The sequence below is a fragment of the Callospermophilus lateralis genome, chromosome 1 (genome assembly GCF_048772815.1).
Source record: "Callospermophilus lateralis isolate mCalLat2 chromosome 1, mCalLat2.hap1, whole genome shotgun sequence".
Classification (NCBI taxonomy): domain Eukaryota; kingdom Metazoa; phylum Chordata; class Mammalia; order Rodentia; family Sciuridae; genus Callospermophilus; species Callospermophilus lateralis.
Window position 1 is genome coordinate 206,965,892 of NC_135305.1, and position 14,396 is coordinate 206,980,287.

Consider the following 14,396-nt stretch of genomic DNA (forward strand, 5'->3'; position numbering starts at 1 on the left):
CTAAGTCAAGCTGGCTTCTGATCCGACGTCTTAGAGTCTACTTGTAATGGAGGGAGTTGGAGAAGCTCGCTCGCTCAGCAAGCAAGGACCTTCCTCTTTGTTGGGCCACATTAAGGAAGCTCTTAGCTGTCACCTGGTGCATTTCTGATCTGATGGAAGCAAGAAACACTGGGAATTAGGCAGCTTGGGGGCTGGAAGTTACTAATGTGTAACTTCATTTAACCACATGGCCAGAGGTTTCTGGAAGTTGGGGCAGTGGGGGATGTCACCTTCAGATATCCTAACAAATGCATATGATTTGATTTTGATGATGATGAAATGTAAATATTGGAAAATAAATCAGTGTTTTAACTATATTGTTTAAAAATATATATATTTTTTAAAAGCCATTGTCTGTTGTGTTGGACTGTGGTATGGGAGACTGTGTTCTGTTCACAACTTTACGCTTGTGCTGTAGACACACACCTTGCTGTGTGACTTGCAGCCTGTCCTGTGGGCCACACAGCCCCATCCTGTCCACAGCCAATGGGCCACTGGAATGGGAGCACCAGTGACGCCTCATGCAAGCAGAGCCTCTTCTCAGCCACTAGAAGGCCTAAAGCCCAGCCCCGTTCACACTGTGAGCCCCGTGTCCCGGGGGGACCCTCTCAGTGGGCAGTTAGAGGTAAACAGAGATGAGGTGAGGAAAGCTCACCACGACAAACCCCAGGTGTCTCAAGACAGTCTTGGTGGAGGAGGAGGCTCACCATAGCCTACCCCATACCATCCCCTTGGCTGTGATGCCCAAAGCAGGTCTAGGAAGGGCTGGTCATTTTGCAGAGAGGCCCTGAAGCTGTCGGGGAGGGAGGGCTTACTCACCAAGACCCCATCCTTCCTCTTTTGCTTTTGCTCATAATTTAAACTTCCCTGACAAATTGAAACAGTGTCAGGTGAGATTGGCCCACAAGAAAGCCCACCTGGCACCACTCCAGGAAGCACACCACAAGAGAAGAGTCTGGTCTGCCGAGCGTCTGCTTTTGCAAGGCAGCTCAGAATGGAGGGAGATTGGGCCCGGGTTTGGGGAGGGATGGAGGTTGGAAATTTCTTCAGGTGTGGTCACTTTGGCACTGTGTTTGTAGGTTGCGAAAGTGCATGTCCGGGGTTTGCAAACAGTTGTGTAATGTCATGGGTGAATCCAGACTGGGGGGCCTGCTGAGACCCAAGCCCAAGATCAGGTATTTATAAGGCCTCTTCCTGCCACCGTCTAGGTACTCCCCAGCACAGCGGCCTCACAAGCAAAGATCAGGGCATTGAATAAAGTCTCATGTTGTACTGTCTCCTATAAAACATCCTAACGTCATCCATTCACGATATGAAATCATTGTATTTCTCTCCAATCGGTTTCAGCCCTGGGGTCAACTGGATTCTGAAGGGCTTCACCTGGGCTAAGGGTGTGTCCTGTCCTTTCTGCACCAGCCCCTGGCTAGTGGCCTACGTCAGGGAGTCCTTCTGTGCTCCCTCTTCTGGACAAGTATTGAGAGGAGGGGGAGATAGTTGGGAAAAGGGTGAAGGCATCCTTACCCAGTCGACCCCTGCCATAGTCCACCAGGAAGGCAGGCATAATTGTGTGCTCCCTTCAAAGGGCCTAGAGCTGGTGGGGCTCCCCATGGTCACTTCGTAGACACACAGGGTCTCTCTTCAACTAGACTTCTTCCTGCCTACTATTTCTTGGGCGCTGGGTTCGCCTCACACAGACCTTGGGATCCAGCATAACGGCTCTTGCCCAGTTTCCTCTTGTCAGGGGACTCGGGCAAGTGCAGCCTAGGGACACTCTTGCAGCATAACTGACATGTCATCTCCACCCACCACCTTCCTCCAATCTCTAGTCCTCTGGTCAGCTGAAGGCCGCCTCGTGAGGGACCCCCGGGAAAGGAGTGCTGGCCTTCCTTTTGGCACACCCCCATTCCTCACGCTCTTCTCTCAGATCCACCCTGGGCCTTGAGGAAAGAGACTCCACTGTGTTCTCCATCAATACCACATCGGCAACCCTTCCCCCCAGTGGACTCCTTATGAAGGCTGGGGTGGAAGGGGACGATGTGCTGGGTGGAGGCACAGGGCTGGTTATGTCACCTCTTAGTAAGCCCTGAAGAGGTGTTTGACCTCAGGTGTCAGTGGTTTTCTCTAGAACAATAGGGCACACCTCTTTACCCTCATCCTTAAGCCATACTTGCCAGTACTGGGGCGACCAAAAGAGCCCTACCTAATATCCTGTTATGCATAGAGCTAAATACAGAGCTGCAGGTGTGGCCTGACCCACTTAAGATGACATCGGGTCTGTGTGCACCTTAATCAGCATGTTGGACTTCGGTGTTGCCACGCCTCAGACCACATGAGCTCCTGAAAGAAATACCCCCGATGTGTAGGGCACACTTCTAAGCTGAGTCAAGGGGATTATTCCACCATGCCTGGACATATCTAAGCACACGGACAGCCTGCTGGTGCCTACTGGGTTGGATATTTTTCATGGGGTGTGTCAGGGATGTGGCACGTGGGCGAGGAAGAGGGTTATCCTGAGAAGGGTCGAGAGGGGACAAAGGCAGGAATGAAAGAGCAGCATGGTCACCTCCCAACCTCCCACCATGACAGGCATCTGAGACAGAAGGTGGCGAGGTCATCTCCACATAGGACGCTAGGAGTCCCAGGACCCAAGCCTCATTGCTAAGGCAAAGGTGGCTTTGGGGGCACTGGGAGTTTCCTCCTTGACAGGACGTCAGAGCACTGGGGGTGGCTACAGTACAGCATTGTTCATATTAGTGGACAACACCAAGAGCCTGGTGGTGTATTAATAGGGCACCGTTAAACATAGTCAACGGGGTGACGTGGAAAGATAGAAACCCTACAGGAAAGGACGGATCTGGGATCTTGTCGAGTCAGAGTTAAATAATAGCTGGATTTAATCTGTATGAAGTCACAGAGAGACTTACTTCCAGGCAAGGCCAAGGGCGCCTTTCTGGGTGGTAGGGAAGTATAGTCCTCAAGGTGGTGGTGCCAGGAGTGTGTGCAAATTCAAACTCACCAAGCTGTACAACCCAAACCAGCGCCCTAGGCTGCCTGTGCAACCTCGATAAAAATAGAAAGTAAAGAGCTATGATTTTAATAAAGATGCCTGTATTGTCATCTTGAGCAAAATAAAAAACCAAAAAGCCTCAGCGCATAGAGTGGTACACGTGTGAGAACAATCGAAAGGCGTGCGTGAGAAAAGGCAGGAATTGAAACACATCAGTAAAAGGGATTGCCTTGAGATTGTGAGAATATGCCTGATTTTTCCCTACTTTCTGTTTTTTCCCAATTTCGTGCCATGAGCATATGTTGGTTTTATAATTAGATCTTTGTTTTTCAGATAAAAGACCATCTGCTATCTTTATAGTCCATCTCACCATCAAGCCAATCCTGATCTGGAGTCAACTCAAGCCCCAAGCATTTTCCAAAGAGCTGCCATAAAGCAGGATTTTAAGTCACTGTACTTCTGTCATTGACCCTTCCAACTCAAGAAGAAGCAACGTTCTTCCCCATCTGTTGATGATGCTTTGAGCATATGGCCTAGAGGTGGTGTGAGCAAGGGAAAAAGCAACCTCTGGAACATCAGTGCAAGAGATGGAGCTGCTGTTTGAAAACTAGCCCCAAAGCAGAGGTGGTGTGAGACACTTTCCAACGTGGGCATCAAGTCTGGAGTAGGAAACTGATCAAAGGATTATTTCTCATGGGGTCCGAACACCATACATCAGAGACTGAGAGCCATGCAAACCGAGAAGAGAGAACAGAGAAGCAGAGACGAGAAACCAAGTCACAGAGTGATCAGGAGCTAGCTCGTTATTTTCCGTCCAGAGCAGAGTTTCATTTATTAATTACTAAAGAATTTCTCATGGGTCCTCACTTAGTGGTGCATCCTTGGAATGGACCCCCACCCCAGAGGTAACTGGAACAGCTCTTTGGACAGACACTGCAAGGAGGGTGAACACCCTGCTGAGTTGTACTTCCTAGTTTCAGCCCATGAATCCTCACCCCTTTTCCCAAACTGCGTGGAATTATGTACTATTTAAGTACAAGCTGACCCTGGGTCTAGAACGTCAAACGGGAGGGGTGAGGAAATGGAAACTCACAGAGGGGAAGTAAGGAGTCAAAGTCATCCCCCAGGCACTGAGCGACCCCGAACTTCCTCCATGACTTCACAGTGCCCTCTGGGGGTGAGCAGGCCCTCACATCCTCAGCCACCCTGATGGCAGTCACCAGGGACACGGGTCTACACAGCGACAGTAAGAACCAACAACAGTCACAAACAGAAACATAACATTTGGCCAAGAGTTTCGCCCAAGAGCCAGACCCGTGAACACACAGGCCATCCTTCAAAGAGCCCAAACCAGAGCTGTGTTACTTAATGTGGTATAAATTTTTATGTCCGTTTATTGGTATCCTGGGTGGCCAACGCTTTCTGAAGCGCCCTTTGTATGTCTCTGTTTGAACAGTCCACTGAGGGCAGGGGTCTGAAGAGGATGGACATCCCTGTAACATTTGATCTTGACCACAGACATAGAGAATAGGCTTATGGGTTGTTGGTTGTCTGTTTGTTTTTAACCCTATTTCACAGATAAGGAAACAAGGTACAGCGAGAATCAGTGACTTTGTCTAGAGTTAAGTAATAAATAATGAAGCCAGGATGGATCCCTACAGCATAGCCACACTGTTGCCTTTTGAATCACATGCATGGGATGAACTTGGACGAATGCCCCCTAATTCACTGTCCTCCTGCTGGGTACCGAGTCGTGAGCACTGTCGTAATCGTCATACACCCCATGCCGGGTGGTTCTCCAGGGCTGAGCTGTTTCTGTACTTTTCTGACTTTTTCTGAGTAGTCATTTTTTTCTATTCTCCAAGAACTGACCGCCTTTCAGTTTCTAGTTTGCTGATACTCATCTGCTCCAGGCACGGTCTCCAGGAAACTCATTTTATTAGGGAAAAACAAAGGTTCTCAAAATTTATTTAAAAAATAAACTCTAAGAAAGGATCACTGAAGGAGTATCTAAGAACTCGGTGTTAATTGTGAGTTTGGTATCTACTAAATGCCTGCTGTGGGTGCCTCTTATAATCTTCCCAACAAACCCACTGAAGGGCTGCTCTTATTCAGCCCACTACACAGAGGAGAAAGCTGAGAGTAGAGTCGGGCTTCAAGCTTGACAGTCTGACCCCAGGGGCCACTTGCTCAGTCTGGGTACTAGGCTACCTCCACAGGTTTGGGAGCTTATTATTTTGCTTTTTTGGAGTCTCCTTGGCCTTCTTGTGGATCATGAGCCATAGCTTCTTATTTCATCTCTGAAGTAATGGAAGCCCAGGAGTGCTCTTGAGGCTCAGCTCTGTTGTCATTAGTTTGAGGTTTGGAGATAAGTCACCAAACACCAAGAGAACTTGACAGGACTGCACACAGTGTTAGCACAGAATCCTGGACATGACCACATTAATTTCTCTCCAAATAAATTATGTCCTTGGGTGAGGAACTCAGCCACCTGTCAATCTGCCTGGGTGCGGGCAATCATAAATGCTCACTGGATTGGAGGGTCATGCAAAGAAATGCATGAGGATATGCGCCATGGGATACTCAGGGAAACATGGGAAAGGCGCCTTGTTCCCAGGTGAACCTATGGTTAAGACCCTCTAGACAACCAGCTATTTTAGTTTACAAAGAAAAACAGGGTGGTGAGCCCATGTGAGTGAGCTATGGTGGGACAGGGGATGGAACGAGAGTGGGCAAAAGGGGCACATGTAAAAAAAGTAGGGTTCCCCTTTGAAATATATATATAAAGTTGGCTTTAATCGGGAGCAACTATTAAAAGAGTCTGGCTTTCTCATCCATTCAGCCTTACCACAGCAAGGCCCTGTGGTCTTCTGTAAATCATTTGCATCTTGGACACCAATTTCTTTTATTCAAACATGGGCTTTTGATTAGATGGCTATGTCTTCCTCTCGCTCTAATATCCCTTAATTCTTTCTGGTTTCTAACAGACTCTGTGTAGTGGGATGAGCAGAGAACAAAAGTGAAATAAATCATGGAATGGGAGAAGCTGGCAAATAAATAAAGCCAGAGCTCTTCTCTGTAGTCTATTTTAAATGAAACTTAGAAGGAAAAAAAAAAAAAGAAAAAAAGAAGAACTGTTCTCTGTTTCTTTTCCCCTGCAATACACTTATTCATTAATCTCCGCCCCCCTTTAAGAGAAACTGTGCATTTCCTACTTCTAAACTGGCTGTATACTCAATTTGCACAGCTCAGTTAGCCAGAGGAGCTGAGACATCCGTTTCCCCCTACAAGAAACTCTGGTAAGTCATCTCTCAGCCTCTGGGTCTCTTAGCTCAGCTTCTGTGATGAGTAAAACCTTTACAGGAAACGCAGAGAAGACATCTGGCAGCACCAGGTGCCCAGAGAACTATCTTAAAATATGATCTTTAATAGAAGGAAAGAATTGGGATGTAGGACAAGGGCCAGAGTAAGATAGCATCAAAGATACAAAAACATGATTACGATTGAAAGACTGAAGAGGGAGTAATATTACTTTTAAAACAAGTGAATCCTCACCTCTGAGAAAGAAAGACTTCCAGAGAGAGGAGTCTGTTGAAATCTCAGCAGGGACTCTCCTGAGTTAAGGAGAACTGAAACTACTCCTGTGGGTGCCATTGAGCATGTGCGCCCCCCCACAAGCTAAATCCCGTACTACCCCACCCCACCCCATCTGCCCAAAAAAGGGAAGCCTCAAAAATTGTCCAATTTAATATCAAATTACAAACATCAAATAAAGTTTCCTTCTAGTGTGTCAGTTCCATTTAGGATACAATTCCTTTTCTGGCTCAGAGTTAAAGTGAGATTTCTCTGGGTGTTTCTTTAAGCCACCTCATGTGAGGTCCAGGGAGTTCATGAATAACCAGGATTAATTAGAGAGGATTTTCAGCTCAAGGGGTGGAATTTGAATACACTGACCAAGCCAGCTAGTTGTAAAGCCAAACTGCCTCAAACCAAGGACATCCACCTTTGGAAGAAGATGAAGTGTTTTCTTTTGGGTCATTTCTTTGTGTTTGTATGACAGCTCTTAGATGTGACAACTCAGAAACTACCAACACAAACTCCAGAGAAAAATGTTAGGATGGCAGCTTGGTTTGATCACTGGTGTTGGCTTCTGTCACCTTCTTGGGGACTTGGGCATCAACCCATTCCACTCTGACAATGGGTCACCAGTGGAGGGTCCGGTTCTTTAATTCTTTTGCCAAGAAGGTAGCATGGTGGTTGGGTGACATAGTGGTTGCAGTGCAGTTCCTTCCTTGCTGTGTGGCTTTGGGCAAATTACTCATTCTTCCTGTGCTTGGGGGGTCCTGTCTGCAAAATGCGAACAATATTACCTGCCTCATAATGTTGCCCAGAGGATTAAATGAACAACTGGGTATGAAGCTCAGCATGGTGATTGGCCTCGAGTACATACCTGGGGACCTGGTGATTCTTACTGGATCACTGGTGGTGTGTGTTTTTCATGAGTTAAATAACTCTGGGGAGCAGCCAGTTCCATATAGATTACAAAACAGTGACTTACACTGTGCCTGATTCTGTTTCTCAAAATTGCTATCCTCACTACATTCACCGCACATTGCCATAGAAAGCAAACTTTTCCTTGATGAGATGGTGCTTTTGCGAATTTCAGCTCCATCTGGTGGGTAGGGAGGAAAGCAGCAAAACTTACCTTCCCAGAAAAGTGGATTGTTTGGAAACAAGAAGGAAGTTCCGTTAAATGTAGAAATCTATGCATCAAAGGAAAGACCTGTTAAAGTAGAAAAGAGTGTGCACTCAGAACAGACCACTAACTACACTCAGCTTCATGAAATATCACTTTTTGTCTATTCACAGGATCAAACAAGATGGATTATCAAGTGTCAAGTCCCAGCTCTTACATCGATTATGAGACGTCAGAACCCTGCGTTAAAATTGACGTGAGGCAAATTGCAGCCAGGCTCCTGCCCCCACTCTACTCTCTGGTGTTCATCTTTGGTGTCGTGGGCAACCTGCTGGTAGTTCTCATCCTGATCAACTGCAAAAGGCTGAAGAGCATGACTGACATCTACTTGCTCAACTTGGCCATCTCTGACCTGCTTTTCCTTCTTACCCTCCCGTTCTGGGCTCACTATGCCGCCGCCCAGTGGGACTTTGGAAATGCAATGTGTCAGCTTTTGACAGCGGTCTATTACATAGGCTTCTTCTCTGGAATCTTCTTCATCATCCTTCTGACAATAGACAGATACCTGGCCATCGTCCATGCTGTGTTTGCTCTCAAGGCCAGGACAGTCACCTTCGGGTTGGTGACAAGTGGGATCACCTGGGTAGCGGCCGTGCTTGCCTCTCTCCCAGGAATGATCTTTACCAAATCTCAAAAAGAAGCTTCCCGTCATACCTGCAGCCCTCATTTTCCAGCCAGTCAATATCATTTCTGGAAGAAATTCCAGACATTAAAGATGGTCACCTTAGGCCTGGTGCTGCCCCTGCTCATCATGGTCATCTGCTACTCGGGGATCCTGAGAACCCTGCTTCGGTGTCGGAGCGAGAAGAGACACAAGGCTGTGAGGCTCATCTTCACCATCATGATTGTCTACTTTCTTTTCTGGGCTCCCTACAACATCGTCCTCCTCCTGACCACCTTCCAGGAATTCTTTGGCCTGAATAATTGCGATAGTTCTAACAGGCTGGACCAAGCCATGCAGGTGACAGAGACTCTCGGGATGACGCACTGTTGCATCAACCCTGTCATCTACGCCTTCGTCGGGGAGAAGTTCAGAAGGTACCTCTCGGTGTTCTTTCAGAAACACATCGCCAAGCACTTTTGCAAACTCTGTCCCAACTTCCAAAAGGAAGTCCCTGAGCGCGTAAGCTCAGTTTATACCCGATCTACTGGGGAGCAGGATATCTCAGTTGGCTTATGAGCTGGACTCAAGCTGGCCTATGGCCTGGTCTGCATTGTGTCTGTGACTCAGTTTTTATACACAGCCTGCGGGGTGGGAGTGATTCTTTTAAAAAAAGAAGTTACTGTCACAGAGAGTCCAAGATTCACCCCCTATTTGACATCTCTTTTAAGTATATTGGATCTTTTAAGCCCATCAGATTTCTAAGCTGAATCCAAATATGTTGATGAAATAGCAACCTTCTCATCTCCCCACCACTTTTATTAGGTTATTGGCAAACTCTTCTTTCACTGAAAAAGTTGCCTATATAAAAGCAATCCTCAGAGAACTGCTGATTCTTCAGTGTATCTGAAAAAAAAAAAAAAATCAAGAAGCGTTTTGTTCAGGTTCCTAGCTTGTGCAAGGCGACATACAGATTGTAAATGTGTTGAAAATAGATCTTTGGTGATGAGAAGGAAAGATAAAAATGTGATCGGTTAAGAAATGGTATCTTCCTTGTGTGATTTCCCCAGAAAGTTCCATAGATTTTCAGGATCAGGTGAGCACCCCGTGGTCTAGAACAGCTGAGAATGCTTCTTTTTTGTGGGGGGTGGGGGGTAGGGGAGGGGTACTGGGGATTGAACCCAGGGGCACTCTACCACTGAACCACATCGCCAGCTCTATTTTGTATCTCATTTAGAGACAGGGTCTCACTGAGTTGCTTAGCGCCTCACTTTTGCTGAGGCTGGCTTTGAACTTGCCATCCTCCTGCTTCAGCCTTCTACGCCACTGGGATTAAAGGGGTGCACCACCATGCCTGGCATGAGAACGCTTCTTCATGAGAAGGAATTTAATTTGGATCATCAGTCGGTGGAGAGGCTGAAACCTGTGCTTCAGGCTGCAGAACTGTGTGTGCAAAGCTTGTGCTTCAGGCTGCAGGATTGTGTGTGCAAAGCCTGGCTATACGAAGACACTGGGTTGGTTGGGAGAGACCCTGGGGAGGAAGGACAGAGTCGGATCACAAGGAGCTTGACACCACTGCTCTATCAGAGTCGTGAGCAGAGCAGAGCTCCCCGGCCTGTCTGTGAGGCAGAAGACTTATTTCATGGCAATGGATGGCCTGGAAAGGTGAGCATTTAGGGCCTGAAGACCAACAAACAGCTGTAAGGTGGGAGGGGAATGGCTTCCACCAAGGATCAGGCCCCGCCCCCACGGGGGGAGAGAAGGTTAGTGCGGCATTTAGGGTATAAAGTTAGCAGAACATGTATGAATTTTGAATTGGAGTTTGGATGGCAAAGAGGAGTCGGGGAGGACCCTGAGGCTTCAAGCCCATCAGAGAAGGCCTTGAAGAGCCATCAAAAACGAAGGGAGAAGGGCTAGGTAGAGAAGAAGGGGCTTTGGCATCAGAGGATGAGTCCCATTTTCTGAGATGAATCTTGCCTTCCCCAGAGGGGCTCCAGGCTGACTTCACTGAAGGCTCCTGTCTGCAGAGCTGTCCTCCTCGTCCCAGCTCGGATCATGGGGTCCTTCCACGAGGCTCAGAAACACCAGATTTGTGAATACCTGAGCTGAGGTCTACAAACACATTGTGGGTCCCACGGGAGTTGTAGGTGAGGATTGCTCATGTAGGTCAGTGGTTGAGCCCTTGCCTGGCATGCATGAAGCCCCAGGTTCCTTCCACAACACCACAAAAACAACAAACAAACAAAAAATCCAGAATGTTATAATCTTACACAAGAAGGCCCAAAGAGGTGAGGGGAAGCTCTCTTGCCCAAGATTCTGTCTGCTCAGAAGAGTGAGCTCTCTGGATTTACCTATCAATATGCAAAGGGGGAAGTAACACATACATTTGGAAACAAGTTGCCCTGAGTTTCAGAAGCCACAAAAGCACAATTTACTAACCTCCATGTTTCAGGCCAAGTGTGGGGGGTGTTGGATACTTCTTTCAGAAGCCTCCAGAAGGACTATACCCAAACACTTAGGGATGCATTCACTTCAAGGGAGGGTTAGGATTTTTGTTTTTGTTTTTGTTTTTACATCCCTGGGGTTGTTTGAACTTCAGAGTTGTTAAGACAATCACAGCAAAGGCTAGGTAAGGAAACATAAGTGGCCAAGAATCACTCAGGGGATTAAAGGGTCAGAATGATAAGAAGTGCTACTGGTTTTTCTCAAGCTTCTGAATGTGAAACTAGGGCATGTGGCTGTCAGCAGGAAATGAACAAATGGAAATGTCTTTCCTTTGTTCCGAAGGTCATTGAAAGTGCATGCGGAGCTACACCCCTCACCCCAAGTCAGTCCAAACATCTGACATCACTGAGGGTCCAAGATTCATCCAATCTCTTTACCTATCCGTATGCAAAGGGGGGAAAGGACACATACAACTTGTTTCCAAATGTAGTTTCTTCCAAACTCCTTGGAAGAAAATATGCCTCTAATAAAAACCACCTTATTAATATAACTGTATTTTTAAAATTTGTTTTAATCAGTTATAAATGACAGTAGAATGCACTTTGATACATCATACAAAATGGAGTGTAATTCCTCATCCTTGTGGTTGTACATGGTGTAGAATCTCACCGGTCACAGAGTTACATATGTACATAGGGTAATAATGCCCGAGAGCGACATGACCTAGAGGGGTGGTTACAAGGGAAGGAATTGATCATTTCAAGACTCCGAGTCAATGATCTGAAAAAAGGAACTCCGATCTCCCAGAGGTTGGTCCCATTCTGCTCAGACTATGAAAAGGAATAGTCCCATGTGTAATGATGATTATCAGAGTATATATCAAAAGAGACTGACTGACGAGGCTAAGATCTTGAAAAGTTCTCATCATCCAAACATCGAGTCTGAGCCTTGCTGTGGAGTATGGAGGTGAAAAGTCTCTAAATGATTTCATAGAAGAGTGAGATAAAGACGGCCGAGATGCTCTCCCAGCAGCTCTGATTTTAAAAGTTGCTTGGAACATGGCAAGAGGCGAGGGCTAAAGTGTCTGCACCAAGGGGGGGAAAAAAAAAAAACTGCTTCATGGAGACATGAAGTCTTCCAATGTTGTAATTCAAGGTGATTTTGAAACAATTGAAATCTGGGATATAGGAGTCTCTCTACCATTAGTTGAAAATATGACTGATTAAACTTTTGATGAAAGTGACTTCAATGATGAGGCAGACTATGCAGCTTTGGGAAGAACTGGATGAATCATATCAGAAAGTAATTGAACTTTTCCCTGTGTGCACTAATGAAGATCCTAACGTGTTCCTCGGCTGCACACATTGATGAAGCCTTAAAACTCAATGACCAGTGATCATATCCATGACCGCCTCCCCGTGATGTATGGTTTGTGTCTCTACCTGTTCTGTTTACTTGGATACATTTGTATAGTTCCTATGATGATCCATAGTTCTAGACTCTGGAAGGGGTCCTACAACAGGACCATAGTGTTATTATTAACATTTGAATAAAAGGCTATTTTTAATAATTTTATGTTAAGCACTCAGAATCATATTAAATTTTCTGTAAAGTTTAAAAAGAATAGCTATGCAGGTACTTAGAAATTGCTCATACAGACTTAAAACACTAGCTATAAATGTTGTAAACTGACTAATATTAATTTGAATCAAGCGACCCTTACTTTCATTAATGACCTTTCTTCAATTTTTCTCTTTTCATGGATCTATTAATATTAGCACTCCTTGAGTTTGAGCTCAACATGACCTTCAGGATTGGCCTCTACTTAACATCCCCAGGGTGAAGCCACCTACCATCAAAAATAAATATAAATTAAAAATAAGCATAATTGTATTCTTGTCCTTTCGGTCAGTGTACATTTAGAGAACAGCACACAGAATTGTCACACTATTTTATAAGTAACACCCTTAGTTTAAATAATACTTCATTTAAATGTGTGTGTGGTGGGGGTTGTTTCCTTTTAAATATTTTTAAAAGTCCCCTTTCTTTATGAAACGATTTACCATGGTAATTTGTATTTAAAGATATTACTTCTATGGGTGGACCTGAAAACTTCTAAATTTCAAACTGAATCCTACTTCTCAAGCAAACGAGTTAGCAGGTCTAAAAAAAGAAACCGGCGGCTGTGAGTCCATTGCCCGTTTGAAAGGAAGACAGATGCAACCTCCAAGTCTCATGATTCACCCATGGTCCTGAGTTGAAGGGCTAAAATAAGTGAGCATGAGACTGGTTTCTGTAACAGCTTCTTTTATGTCGCTTAAAATTCCTCCCAAAGACTTGGCTTTCGTTGCAGCGATGGCAAAGGTTATTACTTTTGAATTTCCGTGCACGTGTTTCTTATCCTGAGAGGGGACAGGTGCTCCAGGTGGCCTGTCTAGGTCACATTCACAGTTTGGAGCGTGCTGGTTTTCAGTGTGCTGCACTTCAGCTTCCGGAGAAGGTCACGGGCAGCAGACACTGGAGTTGGCCATGGTCCTGCTTGGAAGCACGTGAACGGAGCAGGAGATGGCACAGCTGGGTCTGGCCAGGAGCAGCTTCTCCTCCCTGAACCTGAAGAGCTGCCTCCCGTCTTGTAGGTCAGAAGGTGGAATGAGGGGAGGAAGGGTAGTGGGTGGCTGGAGTTAGATGAGAGGGAAAAGGACAGGGAGAAGGGAGGTCCATGCCCCCTTAGAATAGAAACAGCCACTTGGGGAGGTTAGATGGTGCCCGTTCTCATGGCTTCTCTATTTTGCATCTTATTAAATGACTCCAGTGTTGACCTGAAGAAATGCTACCCGGGCTGTGGGCAGTCTTACCCTACCTCTTGAGTTTGAGCTCATTGTGACCTTCAGGGATTGGCCCATCACCCAGGGGCCCCTGTCAAGGAGGGGGACACACACATGGCATGGGAAAAGTCAAAGTAGAGGTGAATGTCCTGAGCGAGGAGAAATAATGTGCAAATTCATAAACTGAGAGTCTGCGTGCATTTGTGTTCCAGGAGTTCTTAGTTTAAATAGTTCTGACTGTCATACACACTGGTACTTCCACAGTTATGATGAAGTTTACAGGCCATTTATTTTCCATCAGAGATACAGATTCTCAAACATGAAAATAACTTTGGAGTATTAACCCTTCTAATGAAAGCATGAGACAGACCACAGGTGACCCTGGGCTAGAGGTGCAGCTGCCAACCAGAGAGCAAACCCTAAGCCTTTTCCCCCTGCTCTTCCTCACAATCCTGTTCATGTCACCATTGCCCTCAGGGATAAGGGGACAACGGAAGCACAATATAAAAGCATTTCCATAGCTCCTTTTTTCTGAAATTAAATTCACTATAAAATTCCTGCTTGTGTTTCTCCCAAAATCTAGTCAAACTTTAATAGATCATATATTTCTTTCATAAATCTTCTATAAACATTATAAGTCTTACTTATATTGGGCTCCATATTGTCACTGCTTAGTTTGATTATAAGTTCTGTGAAATGTGATTCTGTCATGTTTGGGGGACT

At 45.9% G+C, this 14,396-nt stretch overlaps 1 protein-coding gene and 1 pseudogene across 1 annotated transcript; both read left to right on the top strand.

Annotated features, from left to right (window-relative positions):
• Positions 1-6,291: 6,291 nt before the first annotated feature.
• Positions 6,292-9,472, top strand: LOC143409475 (C-C chemokine receptor type 5). Its single transcript, XM_076869777.2, has 2 exons — positions 6,292-6,345; positions 7,916-9,472. The coding sequence occupies exon 2, from the start codon at positions 7,927-7,929 to the stop codon at positions 8,980-8,982; it is 1,056 nt and encodes a 351-aa protein (XP_076725892.1). The 5' UTR covers positions 6,292-6,345; positions 7,916-7,926; the 3' UTR covers positions 8,983-9,472.
• Positions 9,473-11,632: 2,160 nt separating this feature from the next.
• LOC143399720 (lymphokine-activated killer T-cell-originated protein kinase pseudogene) lies at positions 11,633-12,648 on the top strand (annotated as a pseudogene).
• The last annotated feature ends 1,748 nt before the right edge of the window (positions 12,649-14,396 follow it).